Source organism: Astyanax mexicanus, chromosome 6, assembly GCF_023375975.1.
Source record: "Astyanax mexicanus isolate ESR-SI-001 chromosome 6, AstMex3_surface, whole genome shotgun sequence".
Lineage (NCBI taxonomy): Eukaryota > Metazoa > Chordata > Actinopteri > Characiformes > Acestrorhamphidae > Astyanax > Astyanax mexicanus.
Genome location: NC_064413.1, coordinates 7,305,701 through 7,322,583, shown reverse-complemented (window position 1 = coordinate 7,322,583; position 16,883 = coordinate 7,305,701). Strand labels below are relative to the sequence as shown.

Below are 16,883 nucleotides of genomic sequence, written 5' to 3'. Positions count from 1 at the left end.
AGCGACAAACGAGCAGAGTCCACTGAGACCGCATGTGCAAAGGCAGGAAATATGTTAGCTCATGAAGTACAGACAGAAAAAGTAAAGCTGAGAGACACTGTGACATGCCAAATCCTCTGTCCCATGGGGTGATTTCACTAGAACTGGAATTAGGGCTGAGCAGTAATGGGAATCCACAGCTAGAGAACCCAGAGCACAGAGGAGCTAGACGGACAGCCAAGGGGAGGAGAGACTTCAGCTGGGAATATTTTAAAGCTGGGGTGTCAAACTTTAGAGTTTCTAGTGATCCTACAGCTCTAAAAGTGAAATAACAGCGTTGTACCGTATTTTCACACTTTAAAGTGCACTGGATTATAAGACGCATTATGTGACACTAGTAAAGAACAGGGGTGTTGCCATGTTTTCATGTCAAAATTGTAATTCTTATACAAAGCCAAACAAGCTCTGGATGGTAATCTACACAGATTTCTCTCCTGAAAACTGTTTATTTGGGTGAGCAAAGCATTAGTATTATTTACAGTAAGCTTAGATTTCCAGATTTCCACTAATTTTGCCTGATAGCGATACTCTGAGGAAGCCAGGGCGATATTAGCTAGCAGTTCGTCCCACGTAGCTTGGTTTAAGGTGGTAAATGTGCAGGCTACAGTCTGATATACTCACCTCTGAATTGCAAAAGAGCTAGTGTTTAGCGCATTTAGCAGCTAATGCTAATGTTGCTCTAGCAGCAGTCTACAGGCCGATAATACTCACTTCTGAATGAAGAAAGAAATAGGGCTTAGTGCGGTTAGTGGATAATGCTAATGCTGCTCCAGCAGGGCTAGCCAGGGTTAGCAGTAGGCTACAGGCTGATAATACTCACCTCTGAATGGCAAAAGAGCTCACACTTAGTGCAGTTAGCAGCTAATGCTAATACTGCTCAAGCAGTGCAAGCTGGGGTTACCAGCAGGCTACAGGCTGATAATACTCACCTCTGAATGTGGCTTAGCAGCTAATGCTAATACAGCTCCAGTCTTGGTGCTGGAGAAACTTCGCTGTAATTTCTTTGTGGATTTACTGCTCCTTTCATCCTGACTGGTAAAATTCATACATAAAGTGCACCATAAAATAAGGCACATTTTGGTAAAATGAATTTTAGAATTTTATATTTTTATTATACAGTACAGTTTTTCTGTTAATTATCTTTAGCCTTCGGGAGCATCTGAATATTTGAGTGAGATGTCTTGGAAGATACAGTAGCCCTCCAGCACCAGACCTGGGTTTTCTACAGGAAAGGCTTCAGCCATGGACACAGTAGACGTCTTCCGCAGGCAACTCACTGTGGAAACATCATTCAAGGATGAAGCTGACAGGAGATCACGTGGGAGGCAGCAAACAGCAAGATCACGTTGAAGGCAGCAGTCAGGGAGATGGCAGAGGTGGTGGCTAGGGACTGGAATGGACTGGATTGGTTGTGGGCTGAGGGACTGTAGTGTCTGTGAGCATCAGGCAAATCATGTCCGGTTTTACAGATGGCTTTGTCACTATTTTTTGTTTATTTTAAGGTTGAGCATAAAAACCTGAATGGAAAAAGTAGAGATGTTTACTCTAGGGCAAGATGGGAAATTTAAATCGCTAACACCAAAAAGTATGAGATAAAATTTAATTTATTAAATTAAATACAGTGAAGGAAACAATGTTTTGATCCCTTGCTGATTATGTAAGTTGACAACTGACATGAAGTCATGAACAGTCTATAATTTTAAGGGTAGGTTCATTTTACCAGTGATAGAATATAAAAAAAAAATGCAGAAAATCCTATTGTATAAATGATATACATTTATTTGCATTTTGCAGAGAGAAATAAGTATTTGATCCCCTACCAACCATTAAGAGTTCTGGCTCCTACAGACCAGTTAGACACTCCTAATCAACTTGTTGCCTGTATTTAGAGACAGATATCTTGAATTATCAACTGTATAAAAGACTCCTGTCCACAGATTCAATTAATCAATCAGACTCTAATCTCTACAACATGGGCAAAACCAAAAAGCTTTCTAAGGATGTCAGGAACAAGATCATAGACCATGTGGAAGGTGAGAGCTCAGCTTTAAACTACACAGGGCGGGAACGCATTAATGATCTCAAGGCAGCTGGGACCTCAGTCACCAAGAAAACGGTTGATAGCACATTACGTCATAATGGATTAAAATGTCGAAATGGATTAAAAGATTAAAAATGGGTCGTGGGTGGGCCTTCCAGCACGGCAATGACCCAAAACATACAGCCAGGGCAACGAAGGAGTGGATTAAAAAGAAGCACCTTAAGTTCATAGAGTCTGCAGACCTTAACCACATTGAAAACTCATGGAGGGAGCTGAAGCTCCGAGTTGCCAAGTGACAGCCTCAACATCTTAATGATTTAGCGATGATCTGCAAAGAGGATATGTGCGCAAACCTCATCATCAACTACAAAAAAATGTCTTAAGTCAAAGGGATCAAATTCTTAATTCTCTCTGCAAAATGCAAATAAATGCATATAATTTATACAATGTGATTTTTTGGATTTTAATTTGTTTTGATGTTCAATCTCTCACTGTTTAAATTAACCTGCCCTTAAAATGATAGACTGTGTGTGTCTTTGTCAATTAGCAAGGGATCAAATCACTATTTCTTTCACTGTAATAGAAAGTCAAACTTTCTAAAAAGTGCCCATTCAGTTTTGCATAAACCAGAATTTGTAGTTCCATAAAACCAGAAAATCAAACGGCTATCAGTTGACACAATTTAATCCTAAAAAGAACCCTTTCCATACTTTTAAGAGAAACCAGAATGTGTCATATTAAATTATTGTTAATCATTGTAAATGTCCAGGGCACCACAAAGCATTCTCTGCTGTTTGCTTAGGGCACACTGATGTCTGGATTGAGTTTCCTTTAGGTCTCAGTGTTTAGAACACAGTGAAGAAATGAGGAGGAACCACAGCTGAGGAGACTAACCAGGACTTTATCATCTTAAGCCTTCCAACTGTCCAAACCTCCTCAGCCTGTGACGAGGTTCTCCGTGGACCAGGCCTGCGATGATTAGCCAAAACACCATTTAAATAAGTAACATGCTGTTTACTCAAATACAGACATGCTATATAAAATTCAACAGAGATTATTTCAACATCTTTTATGTTCAACATTTAACAACATGCCTGAGTTTTTAACTCTTTTACCTGCTTATTCATGGAAGGTGTTTGGGGTTTTTAATTCTGGATAGAAAATTCACAATTAAAATTTTTGATTTTTTTTTAAATGTCCCTTCCATTACTCTGATTTCCTACAGTAATATAATTTGAAATGAAAAGTAATTAATACTATGGATTTTTTTTTAAGACATCAGTGGTCTTATGTGATTGTCCGGTAAATAGCAGAATTCCTGTATTACAGAAAGGCAAAGCAGGCCTTGACCATCACGCTACCACCACCATGTTTTACATTCTGTATGATATTCTTTTTCTACAATGTAACAGGACAGACAGCTTCCAAAAAAGTTACATTTTTTCACGTCAGTCCAAAGAATATTTACCCAAGGTTCTGGAGATTATGAAGATGTTTGTTGGTAAATATAAGACTGGCATTTGTGTTCTTTTTTTGTCAGCAGTGTTTTTATTATCTTGGAACTCTCCCATGAATACCTTTTTCACCCAGTCTCTTTCTTATTATTAACACTGAGGCCTTAACTGAGACCTGCAGTTCTTTAGATGGTGTTCTGGGTTCTTTTTTGACCTCCTGGATGAGATGTTCATGCCCTTTTGGAATATTTTTGGTTGGACAGCCACTCTTGGGAAGGTTCACCAGTGCTCCATGTTTTTTGGATTTGTGAATAGCTCTTAGTATGGTCCGCTTTTTTCGTACTGATAGATGATCAATGACTTTGTTTTCTCATCTATTTTTGAACATCTGTTTTGTATTTAAGTGATTTCTTGATTCTACAGGTCTGGTGTCACGGTCTCGCTCTGTTCCCCTGTGTTTCTCCTGTAATTTTCCGTCATGTGTGTCTAATTTGTAGCTCCGCCCCTCGTTACCTGTCTCCCCAGGTGTTGATTGTTTCATGTTTAGTATAAATAGTACCTGTTAGTCTACGTTTGCGGTCGGTCTTTGCACCTTCCTACGTTGTCTGTCTCGTCACGTCTTAGCTGAGTTTTGCCACGTATCCTATTTGCTCTTCTCCACGTTTCTAGTTCTTTGTTTAGTTTGTATTATTTGTTTATATCTCTTGTTTGTTTATATTCCTTGTTTTGTACATATTTACGTATTTATCCTTTGTATATATATCCCTAGCCCTGTTTTGTACTTATCTGTTTAGTTTAGCTCTTTGTTTGTTTTCCCTGTTTGTTTATGTATATATATTTATTCGTTATTCCCCTGTTTGTTTGTTTGTTTACTTATTATTCATTAAAGTCTGTCTTACCCGCTTTTACGTCCGCCTCCCGTCTGGTCCCGCGTTACATCTGGTAGTAATCAGATGGATAGTTTTATTTTTTAAATAAATAAAATCATAATTTAAAAAAAGTGACTTTTACATTTACTCAAGCTATATTTGTCTGATATTAAAGTTTGTTTAATAATCTGAAAACTGTACATATGAAGAAAATAATTATGTAAGCGGAAATACTTTTTAATGCCACTGTATATTTGTTGATTAGAGCTCAGCAAATAATGTTTACTGAGCTGTAAAACTAAGCCGTAGTTTATTTTCTATTTCCAGTCTTTGCACAAGAAGAGAAGGCTCAATATCTGCCCTAACCCCAGTGTGGTGCCCTACTGTTGCGTGTTCCGGCACTGGCTGAATGTTCTCCAGAAAGTGTCAGCCTCACATTTCATTGGTTGCGTTTCTTTGGATTGCTGACACGTATGCCTGGCAGTCTCACAGTCAGAGCGATGACCCGGTAATACACGCTGGCTCAGCCCGTTCCAGACGCAATTTCACTAAGACATCTGGAAGCTAGAAAATATCAAACAGACGTGGAATGAAGTAGCTTCTGATTAGTTCTGGGACGAACGCCCGGCAGGAAGATATGTGAATGACGGCGCGAGGCCTTAATGTCCAGCGCTCCATTCTGGAGCACAATTTTAATGATGGGCCTTTTTAAGGAGTGTGGCTGGAGGAAGTGACTTGATGATGCTGTGAGTTTAGGCAGCCTCGCAGATAGCCTGCGCTTTACTGCCACATCGAATAAAAGCACTGCATAAAAAAGTGCACAGGTGCTGCGAGTCGCATCTCCGCGACTCCGTTCCTGAGGGCAGAAACATAAAGATGATGCACATAAATAAACACCTCAAACTAACTCTTTGGAAAACTAAAATGCTATTTTTTCTGCATGTGTGTGTGTGTGTGTGTGTGTCTGTGTGTGTCTGTGTGAGGTTGCGACATGAACGTCCACAAGCGGTGTGAGTCCAGCGTACCCAGCCTGTGCGGACACGACCACACGGAGAAACGAGGGAGAATCCACCTGACTGTCCGTGGAGAGAAGGAAGATATATACGTCACAGGTGAGATCAAACAACCTACAAAACTACACTTCCCATAATCCACCTCGTAACGATGTCCCACTCAGCTAGTCAGCTCTTAAATCGTCAAAATCAAGAAGATTTTACACATTGAATTATTTAAGTTGACGCTGACAAGGAGTTATGGGTTGGAGACATGCCCATTATGCAAATAAACGATGCCAGGAACCAATAGGGAAGCTGTAGTATATGTGTGATGTACTTAGAAGTGTTAAATAACTTTTTCCTTATTTTCTGGCGAGTCTTGGCTATTTAATTTAGGTAATATTTACTCACAATACGGAGTAAACTCTATTCAATCACTTTTTAAGGTTGATTTTATGAGTTGTTTTTACAGGTATATACAGGTGCTTTTCAAAAAATGAGAAAAACATTGAAAAGTTACTTTATTTCAGTAATACAGTTCAAAATGTGAAACTCATATATTATATAGATTAATTAAGTTTATTAAGTTTATGTATTAAACACAGAATTATTTATTTTAAGCATTTATTTCTTTTATAGTTGATTATGAATATGGCTTACATCCAATAAAACCCCAAAAACCAGTGTCTCAAGAAATTAGAATATTATATCAAACTAATTAGTACTTTTAGCAGTGTGGGAAGTGTGCCAAGTCCTGCTGGAAAATGAAATCCTCGTCTCCATAAAGGAGATGCAGTTAGCAGAGGGAAGCATGAAATGCTGTAAGATTTTGTGGGAAAACAAAACTTCACTGACTTTAGACTTGATAATAAAACACAGTGGATCAACACCAGCAGATGACATGTCTCTCCAAACCATCACTGATTGGTGGAAACTTCACACCAGACCTCAAGCAGTTTGGACTGTGTGTCTCTTCACTCTTCCTCCAGACTCTGATCCCTTGATTTACACATGAAATGCAAAATCATCTGCTGGTGTTGGTCCACTGTGTTATATCAAGTTCCGGAAAACCTGCTGACAACTTTTATAGAGATGCAGGTTTCATTTTCCAGCAGGACTTGGCACACTGCCCATGTTACAAAAAGTGCCAATTGGTCTGATATAATATTCAGATTTTCTGAGACACTTATTTTTGGGTTTTTTATTGTCTGTATGCCAAAATCATCTGTGTAGTACATCTATATAATATATGAGTTTCATATTTTGAACTGAATTACTGAAATAAAGTTACCTTTCAAAAATATTTAAATAATAAATATGGAGTTTTTAGTGTTCAGCAGCCACAGTTCAGCTGTTCTCCAGCAGAGAGCAGTGTTGGCATTCAGAAACACTCAGATCAGGTGTAAAATATGGGGTAATATAATTGATAAGTATAAATTGAATTGAATTGAATTTTCTCTGTCTGTTAAACACATTTATTACAATTAAAATAATTTTAGTTTTTTCCATCTGGGCACCCTCAGCAACACCACCATCCTGAGGCGACTGAAAGCATTAAAATCCCAAATTCCATCAGTTCCACACATTCCACCCGTGTTCTTCCCGAGCCGCAGCTTTGGGTTCCTCATTGTGGCAGCGCTGGCAGAGTTACACAGGGCTGATTATTATTTCTGGGCACATCGTTAGCCTGTGGTGGGCTAATTGAATTGAAATAAATGCTCTCCCACGCCAGGAAGGGAGTGTGTTGTTCGGCGGGTGCAGCGGACCGGGGCGATGTTTGTTCTCTCCTAAAAACAGCAGCTAGTCATCATCACCCACCCACCCACCCGTGGCTTCAGGTCAGAAAAAAGTTTTGCAATTTGGGCTCCCGTGGTAATGAGCGAGAGAGAGGATAGCTGGGATAGGATCTGTCCGCCAGGGCTCCAGACAGAGGAAGCCACACAGCTGGACGCAAGACTGCTCCTGAAAATAATTTTTAAATGGGTTCTGCCCACAAATGTGTTCTTCAACAGCTGCTGGTTGGACAAACATACAATCATAATTCCAATGAAATTTTGTGTTGTGTAAAACAAAACGGATTTTTCGCACTATTAGGCACACTGGATTATAAAGTGCACTGTCAATAAATGTCTGTTCTCTGGTCTATTTTCATAAATAAGGCACAGTGGATTATAAGGCGCATCATGTGACACTAGTAAGTGTGGGGTGTCTGTGTGAGTTTAACCCTTGTGTGGTGTTCGGGTCTGTGGGGCCCGTTTTCATTTTTCATCAAATGATACTAAAAAAATATTTTTTCTAACTCAAACTCATTGGCATTGGCTCATTTTTTGTGAAACACATATATCAAAACACATTTTCAATAAACACACACACATTTATATTACATACAGTATGTTTGGCCAAGGGCTAATAAACATTGCTTCATTTGTAAATTTGAAACTAAACAAATGTTCTACTCATATCTTGAGTTTAATTCATTTTCTTTTACATTTTATTAAAAAAAACTAATAAAAAAAAAGAGTAGCACTTTTTGAAAGAAATGTAACATAAGAAAGGTAAAGGGCAAATATTAACCATGTAAGCTGTTTATATTGCTTGCAATTTAGGTGAAGCAAGCATGTGTAACGCATTTTAATGTAAAATTGCTTAATTGTGCTGAATTAAATACAAGTAACAAAGTAAACGAGTAACAAAAATATAAACACCACACAAGGGTTAATTAAGTTAGCTAAAGCTAAGTTAAGTAAACTGTAATTCTTAAAAAAAAAAAAAAATTCTATTTAAACGAGTGATGGATTTTAATCTACACAGATTTCTCTCCTGAAAACGATTTATTTGGGTGAGTAAAACACTTATGTTTATTTACAGAAAGCTTAGATTTCCAGATTTCCACTAAGGCTGGGTGCGGCAGCATTAGCATTAGCAGCTAACCGCTAGCGCTAACGGTTAGTGGCTAATGCTGCCCGACAGAGCTACTGTGAGGAACCCTGAGTGTTCTGGTAAGCGAGGGTGATATTAGCTAGCGGTTTGTCTGATGTATCTTGTTTTATCTTGGTAAACATGCAGGCTATAGTCTGATATACTCGCCTCTGAACAGGGCATTTAAAACCTTTAGTTTTTTCCAAAAATCGTCAGTGTGCATTATAATAAAGTGCTCCTTATATATGAATTTTACCAGTCAGGCTGTAAGGAGCAGTAGAGCCACTCTGCTGAAGTACAGAGTTATACAGGAGTTTCAATGAAGTTTGAAGTGCTAGCTCTTATGCTGTTAAGAGGCGAGTATTTATTTGCCTGCTGCTAACTTCAGCTAGCACTTCTGGTGCATTATTAGCATTAGCCACTAACCACGCTAGTAACTAGCTTTAATTTTTTATATTGGATATTGGACTGTAACCTGCACATTTACCATTTTAAAACAAGCTAGCTAATATCACCCTGGCCTACCAGAACACTCAGGGTTTCTCATGTAGCGCTGTCGGGCGTCATTAGCTGCTAACTGCGGCTAGTGCTAGGGGTTAGTTGCTAAAGCTAATGCTGCTGCACCCAGTGAGAATCTGGAAATTTAAGTTTACTTTAAATAAACAGAAGTGCTTTACTCACCCTAATAAACTAAAATGTGTATAGATTAACATTTGTTAATTAACATTAAAATTGTTTAACTTTAAAAGAAAATTGATTTATATATATATATATATATATATATATATATATTTACAGTTTTGTTCACCTAACTTGGATTTAATTTGGCTGTGTGATGAATTGTGTATAACATCTGTGTATGAATTGGGTGTCGGAATGGTATATGTTTATACTTTTCATCCAACCACAATCAGATTCACTCTATTTGGATGGAGAGATTTTTCTGGATGGGTTTTTTTTTTTGAAGGATGAGAAGCCGGAATGAAAAAAAGCTGAAATTAAGGATATTTGTGTAAAAATGGAAGAAGCATATGTAAAAATTCATCTGAAATATAATTACTCCAGTAAAGTATAGATAACCAACATTTTTACTTAAGTAACACAATGTACTTGACACCGCTGTCATACTGTCTGTCCTTTTTTATTCACATTTTTCATACAGTCTCCGCCTTTGCTTGGGGATGTAGAATGCTGGTAATATAACTTCATTCATAATATTAATGTTAATGAATTTCATAATTAGTGTTCAATATTATAACTGTTGCATGTCTTCTGTGTGTACATGTGTGTGTTTGCAGTGCGTGAGGCGCGAAACCTGATCCCAATGGATCCTAACGGCCTGTCGGACCCCTATGTAAAGCTCAAGCTCATCCCGGACCCCAAGAGCCACAGCAAACAGAAAACCAAAACCATTCGCTCCACTCTGAACCCCGTCTGGAACGAGAGCTTCACTTTGTAAGTGTGTGTGTGTGTGTGTGTGTGTGTGTGTGTGTGTGATGTTTAAAGCATTGAAATATTTTCCTACACAGCACATTTTGTGTTTTGGAATAAATTCCTTGTGAGTATAGTTAACTGATTTTGAGTTTACACTACCAGCCTAATTTTTTTTCCCACATAGTAAATGAATAGTAAAGTCATCTAGACTTTAAATGAACACATAACGAATCATGTAGTAACTTAAAAGTGTTAAACAAACTAAAATACTTTAGGTGCTCTTATCTGAGGAGCTGTTAACTTGCAGTTTCTGAGGCTGGTAACTTTGATAAGCTTATCCTGTGTAAACGAGGTAACTCTTGCTCTTCCTTTGCTGGGCCGTTCCTGATGAGAGCCGGTTTCATCATAATGTTTTTGATGGTCTTTGCAACTGCACTTGAGGATACTTTCAAAGTTCTTAAAATGTTTCAGATTGACTGACCTTTATTTCTTAAAGTATATATTTTTTTCTTTACTTAGTTGTGTAGTTCTTGCTTCTCATATTATGGATTAGAACATTACTCAAATAGAGCTATTCACTGCATACCTGTAACTCTACCTCTTCACAACCTTACAATTGATGCTCTCAAACACATTAAGAGGCAATACATTCAAGTAATTAACTCTTGATGAGTTCAGCACAGCTGTTAACTGAAAGCCTGAAATTCCAGGTGACTCTACCTCATAAAGGTGACTGAGAAAATCCAGCCAAGATGTACTACGCTGGAAAGCTGTCATGTAAGCAAGACATGCTACTTTGAAGAATCTAAAAAAAAAATCTAAAACATATTCTGCTTTGGATGACTTTAGTATTAATCTACAATGCAGAAAATGTAAAATTATAAAAAAAAAACTGAGCTTAAGGTGTGTACATCTTTCCTATTGGCTCTTGACATCGTGTATTTGCACAATGGAAAAAGAAAAAAATATATAAAGCAAGAGCGAGTGTGTTATCACTGGTAACATTGCGACTGTGATCAAGTACCATAAGCTGAAGACCACTGTCATAGATCATTACAGCTGTGATGTTATTTGTGATAAAATAAGCTTTTTTTTACCAAATAAATAAAGAAGATAAATCATAGAAGCTCTAGATTTCATACAGAATATGCTTTAAATTTGACAAAGGCTTCCGTCACAAATGAATTATAGTTATATGAATGAAAAAAAAAAAAAATTTTTATTCTCTAAGTTAGACAACTTATTGTTTACAATATTTTACAAAATGTTCTCTAATTAAGACAACTTACATTTTGCAACATGTTGAGATGCATGATTCATCTCTCCAGCTGTTGTTTTAACTTTACCTCGTATTTTCAGTAAATATGACATAAACTGAACAGCTGGGACACACTAAATAAGTTTACCGTTTATTTGTACATTATGCCAAAAATCCATTTTCCTATTGGCTCCTGGAAACTGTCCATTGGGTAGTCCGTTATATTTTATACAGTGTTTGTTTTTTTGGTGTTGTAGGTCATAAGAGCAAGTCACCATGTTCTCTGCTGTAAAGTGGAAACAGCAATGATTAATATTCTAACGACTAATAATACTCATATTGAGTGACTAATGAATTACTAGTACTAGTACTAATTGTTTTATTCACTTTTGTAAAAGTTAACTGAGTACCCAAGGATAGGGAACCTTGGTGAGAAAGAAAGTTAGAACACAATCCAGGGCTAACCCTGAATTTGTTGCCTCTAATTCTGACCATTTGAGTGAAATATGGATCTCCTGGTCCGTAGTTCAGTCCGGGGCAGGCAGTGGGACAGACGCCTGTCTATAGAAGTGTGGGACTGGGACCGAACCTCTCGGAATGACTTCATGGGTGCTCTGTCGTTCGGGGTGAGCGAGATCTTCCGTCGGCCTGTCAGCGGCTGGTTTAAACTGCTCAACCAGGACGAGGGAGAGTACTACAACATACCTGTACCGGACCCTGACCTTCAGGTAACCCATCCACACGTCACCATGTCTCCTCACACTGCACTGCTTCATCACACTGTTCAGTTAAAGGTTTGATTCAAAAGGAGCTCATTAGCTCCAGAGAACACAGTGCGTCAGTGTTCCAGTGCTTCACAGTGTATTTCTGGGGTGTCTATATCTATGGAATCAATACAGTGTCAATAAATAGAGTTTGCACTGAAAATATAACAGCTAAGACCTGCTACATTGATGTCAGTAACGTGTTACTTAGTACTTACTCTGTAACAAGTAATACAGCCACTATTTTGAGTTAGTATCAGCTAAAGATTCCAATATCAGGGTTCGCTGTACAACAAAGTGCCTAGAAGAAATAGACTTTCTGACAAGAGGATTGAGAAGCTTCTGTTAATGAGGTACAACCATTGGTTTACTCACCCCACTCCACTGTTTCACTCTTAACATGTGATTATAAAATAAAACAAGTAACAAAAGTACACATGATGTCAGCCTAGACCATATACACGGTTTTGTTTTGTAAAACAACTCCTTGCTGCCCTGCTGAGAACAACAGCTTCAATATTAAGATTTAAAGTGTTTAAATATATCAGGTCAAGAAAGACTTTCTTTATTTTATATTTTTTTTATAAAAACAAGTATTTTTGTGAAGTGAAATCAAGAAAGACCATATTTTATTTTTTATAAAAACAATTATTTATGTTAAGTTAATTCAAGAGATTTTTTTTCAGGAAATATTTCAACTTTAAATGTCAAGAGATACATTGTTGCTGTTAAAAATGCATTTTCCAAGTATTGGCAGAACTGGTTATAATTTTTATGTTACGGCGGCGGGAGGTGGTGTCTGCAGCTGCTGAAAGTAACTAATAAAGTAACTTGTAAAGTAACTTAGTTACTTTTAAAATCAAGTAATCCCTAAAGTAACTAAGTTACTTTTTAAAGGAGTAATCAGTAATCAGTAATCAGATTACTTTTTCAAAGTAACTATACCATCACTGCTTGGCATCTTTCTTATTGGCCTCTGACATCCTTTATTCACATTATAGGCATGCCCCCCATCCCTAACTCACCATCATCATCTTGCCTACAAGGGCTACCTTGTAATTTATTTTATTTATATAGGATATTAAAATATTTTTATATTTTTATATAAGCCCAATGTCTGTTCTTAATAATAAGTAGGTTAATTTCATTGTATTATTATGCTGGTATTTTATTACTGTGGCACATTGTCTTAAAGCTCCTTTGGGAGCCCAAAGGCAAAAAACATTTTCTATAGTGGCGCTTTAAAATGACAAAATTATCGTTTATCACAATAATTTCTGGGGCGATAAATCATCCTGAAAATGTTGTTATCGTGACAGGCCTAACTTCAGGTAATGTTTGTCTAGTTTTTACTTTTTTTTTTGATAATCTGAAAAATATCAGTGTGAAAACACCACACCACTGTACTGTACTGAAGTCTGAAGGCCAAATAAAAAATGTGTCAAGACCCTCTTAATAACCATAGAGCCTTTAGTGACGTTATGAATTCTATCCACATGGTGGCGGTAGAGTCTCATTTGTAAGTCTTCTATTTTCCCCTCTCTCTCCATGCCCTTCTCTCCCCTCCCCTCATCTCTTTCTCTCTCTCTCTCTCTCTCTCTCTCTCTCTCTCTCCAGGAGCCAGACTCTGATGTCTCTCCGGCTCTTCCTCCCGCTCCTGCTGCCGTGGCAACACCTGCGCCCGCCGTGAGCCCACCCGTGCTGAGCCCTGCACCCACCAGCATACCAGCAGGGAAGGGCCGAGTCGGCCTGCATGACTTCAACTTCCTGATGGTGCTGGGAAAGGGCAGCTTTGGCAAGGTGACGCAGACGCCAACGTCCAACTGACATGCAGGAGCCAGTTCCTACCACAGGAAATGTGCTCTGCAGATTAATACTGGATCAGATTTAATTTGCTTTACAAGACAATTGCATGCACTACTATGGGATTATTGTTCATGCACACGTTGCAGTGACAATAATTCATGACCATTTAAAACTACACACTGCAGATTCATACTGGATTAAGAATACATCACTCCACAGTTAAAACTACACATACTGCAAATTCATACTGGATTAAAATCATCACTCCACAGTTATTACTGTCAGACTGTAAAACTACACACACTGCAGATTCATACTGGATTAACAAAACATCACTCCACAATCACCACTGTCAGACTGCAAAACTACACACAATGCAGATTCATACTGGATTAACAAAACAACACTCTACAGTTAAAATTACACACTGCAGATTCATACTGGATTAACAAAACATCACTCCACAGTTATTACTGTCACACTGTAAAACTACAAACACTGCAGATTCGTACTAAAGTAAAACCATGGCTCCATAGTTATTACGGTCAGACTGTAAAACTACACACACTGCAAATTCATACTGGATTAAGAATACATCACTCCACAGTTAAAACTACACATACTGCAAATTCATACTGGATTAAGAATACATCACTCCACAGTTAAATCTACACAAACTGCAGATTCATACTGGATTAAGAATACATCACTCCACAGTTAAAACTACACATACTGCAAATTCATACTGGATTAAAATCATCACTCCATAGTTATTACTGTCAGACTGTAAAAATACACACACTGCAGATTCATACTGGATTAACAAATCATCACTCCACAAATATTACTGTCAGAATGTGAAACTACACACACTACAGATTTATACTGGATTAACAAAACATCACTCCACAGTTAAAACCACACACACTGCAGATTCATACTGAATTAAAAACATCCCTCCACAGTTAAAAGTACACACACTGCAGATTCATCCTGGATTAACAAATCATCACTCCACAGATCAAAACTACACACACTGCAGATTCATACTGGATTAAAAAAAACATCATTCCACAATCACCACTGTCAGACTGTAAATCTACACACACTGCAGATTCATACTGGATTAAAAAAACATCACTCCACAGTTATTACTGTCAGACTGTTAAAACTACACACACTGCAGATTCATACTGGATTAACAAAAGATAAATCCACAGTTATTACTGTCAGACTGTAAATCTACACACACTGCAGATTCATACTGGATTAATAAAACATCACTCCACAGTTATTACTGTCATACTGTTAAAACTATACACATTGCAGATTCATACTGGATTAACAAATCATCACTCCAACTTTAAAACTACACACACTGCAGATTCAAACTGGATTAACAAAACATCACTCCACAGTTATTACTTTCACACTGTAAAACTACACACACTGCAGATTCATACTGGATGCTTTTGTATTGGTCCATTTTATTCCTGAACTATCCCTTTAATGACCAAAGATTCACTTGGATTTGTGCATGTGAGCACACAATTCTGTGTGTGTGCATGTGTGTGTTTGTGTGTGTGTGTGTACACTGCTTATATAAGAGTGCAGGGTTACACTCAGTAGACAGTGCCCCCTCCAGGGCACAGCGGCATGCTAAAGAAAGGAGGAGGGGGGTTACAGGACCTGGAGACAGTGAGAAATCTGACACACAGCAGGAGAGATAGAGAGGGAGAGAGAGAGAGAAAGAGAGAGAGAGAGAGAGAAGGAGTAAGAGAGGAATATGACACAAAGATAAGAACAGGGGATGACAGACAAGGAGGAAAAGAGCAAATGGGGAGGGCAAGTGAGCATCAGAAACCAAACACCGCATTTACTCTACAGAGAATACTGATCATCTACCAGCTCCTGATTCACACCTCCAACACCTCTACTGACATCATATTACAATAACATTAATAACCAGTATGAAGCTCTAATAGCATTCATATCCATAATGAAGCTCTAATAACATTAATATCCAGTATGAAGCTCTAATAACATTAATATCCAGAATGAAGCTCTAATAACATTAATATCCAGAATGAAGCTCTAATAACATTAATATCCAGAATGAAGCTCTAATAACATTAATATCCAGAATGAAGTTCTAATAACAATAATATCCAGAATGAAGTTCTAATAATAACATTAACATCCAGAATGGAGCTCTAATAACATTAATATCCAGTATGAAGCTCTAATAACATTAATATCCAGAATGAAGTTCTAATAATAACATTAATATCCAGAATGAATCTCTATATTTAATAAACAGAATGAAGCTCTAATAATTACATTAATATCCAGAATGAATCTCTAATAATATTAATATTCAGAATGAATCTCTAATAACATTAATATCCAAAATGAAGCTCTTATAACACCAGATGTAGCATTTAAGCTAGTTGTATCAGGTCTTATTTATCACTGTTGTAAACACGTGATAAATAATCTAAAGTAGAGTCTCTGCAATCCATGGTTAGCTCACCTGGAGGAACCTATTCCTCATTTTACCTCTGTTTTTCCAGTTTTATTGCTTTAAGCCTGTTTCTAATACTTCTACAGCATAAATCACAGTAACTATACTTTAAATATGGCACTTGCTGTGCATCGCAGATGTAGTAAATGGAGTATCGCAGTACTCGCAGTATCGCAGTAAATGCAGCACAGCTATATACATATATATATATATATATATATATATATATATATATATATATATTAACAAACACTGTCTCTGCTGCTCCATGCTGTTTACACGCATGGTCTGTGCTGCATTCACTGCTCACAGCTGCGGCACTCCGTTTACTACATCTGCGATGCACAGCAAGTGCCATATTTAAAGTATAGTTACTGTGATTTGTGCTGTAGAAGTATCTGCAGTTTAGCTTAATTAATAAAAAGTATATTTGATATCTGGTCAGATAGAGACCAGATCATGTTCTCACCACAAGCGTATCGTTTTAGAAAATAAATCCGCTCGTTGGGTGGGGGCAGGGCAGGTTACAGCAGAATATGGGGTCAAAGTTGGTGATTTCAAATGAATCGTGTCCGTTAACGCTTAACGTTAACAGCCCTAATATGTATATATATCCTAAAAGTAATATCTAAAAGTACATGTAAATGCTAAAATCACATGTCATCTAAATGTGTATAGTTAATGGATTTTAATTCCTGCTCAAATTAAAATCCTGTTTGTTCCAGTTTATCCTGATGTTGTTTTATTTATTTGTTGATTTTCTGATTTTATTCTATGCTG

At 37.5% G+C, this 16,883-nt stretch overlaps 1 protein-coding gene across 1 annotated transcript in view; it reads left to right on the top strand.

Moving 5' to 3' along the window:
• Positions 1 to 16,883, top strand: part of prkcg (protein kinase C, gamma) — a 62,152-nt gene that overhangs the window by 21,718 nt on the left and 23,551 nt on the right. The window contains exons 6-9 of the mRNA XM_049480617.1: positions 5,387 to 5,515; positions 9,616 to 9,772; positions 11,536 to 11,737; positions 13,391 to 13,573. Of these exons, the coding sequence (XP_049336574.1) occupies positions 5,387 to 5,515; positions 9,616 to 9,772; positions 11,536 to 11,737; positions 13,391 to 13,573 (671 nt within the window). The remainder of the gene's footprint in view (positions 1 to 5,386; positions 5,516 to 9,615; positions 9,773 to 11,535; positions 11,738 to 13,390; positions 13,574 to 16,883) is intronic.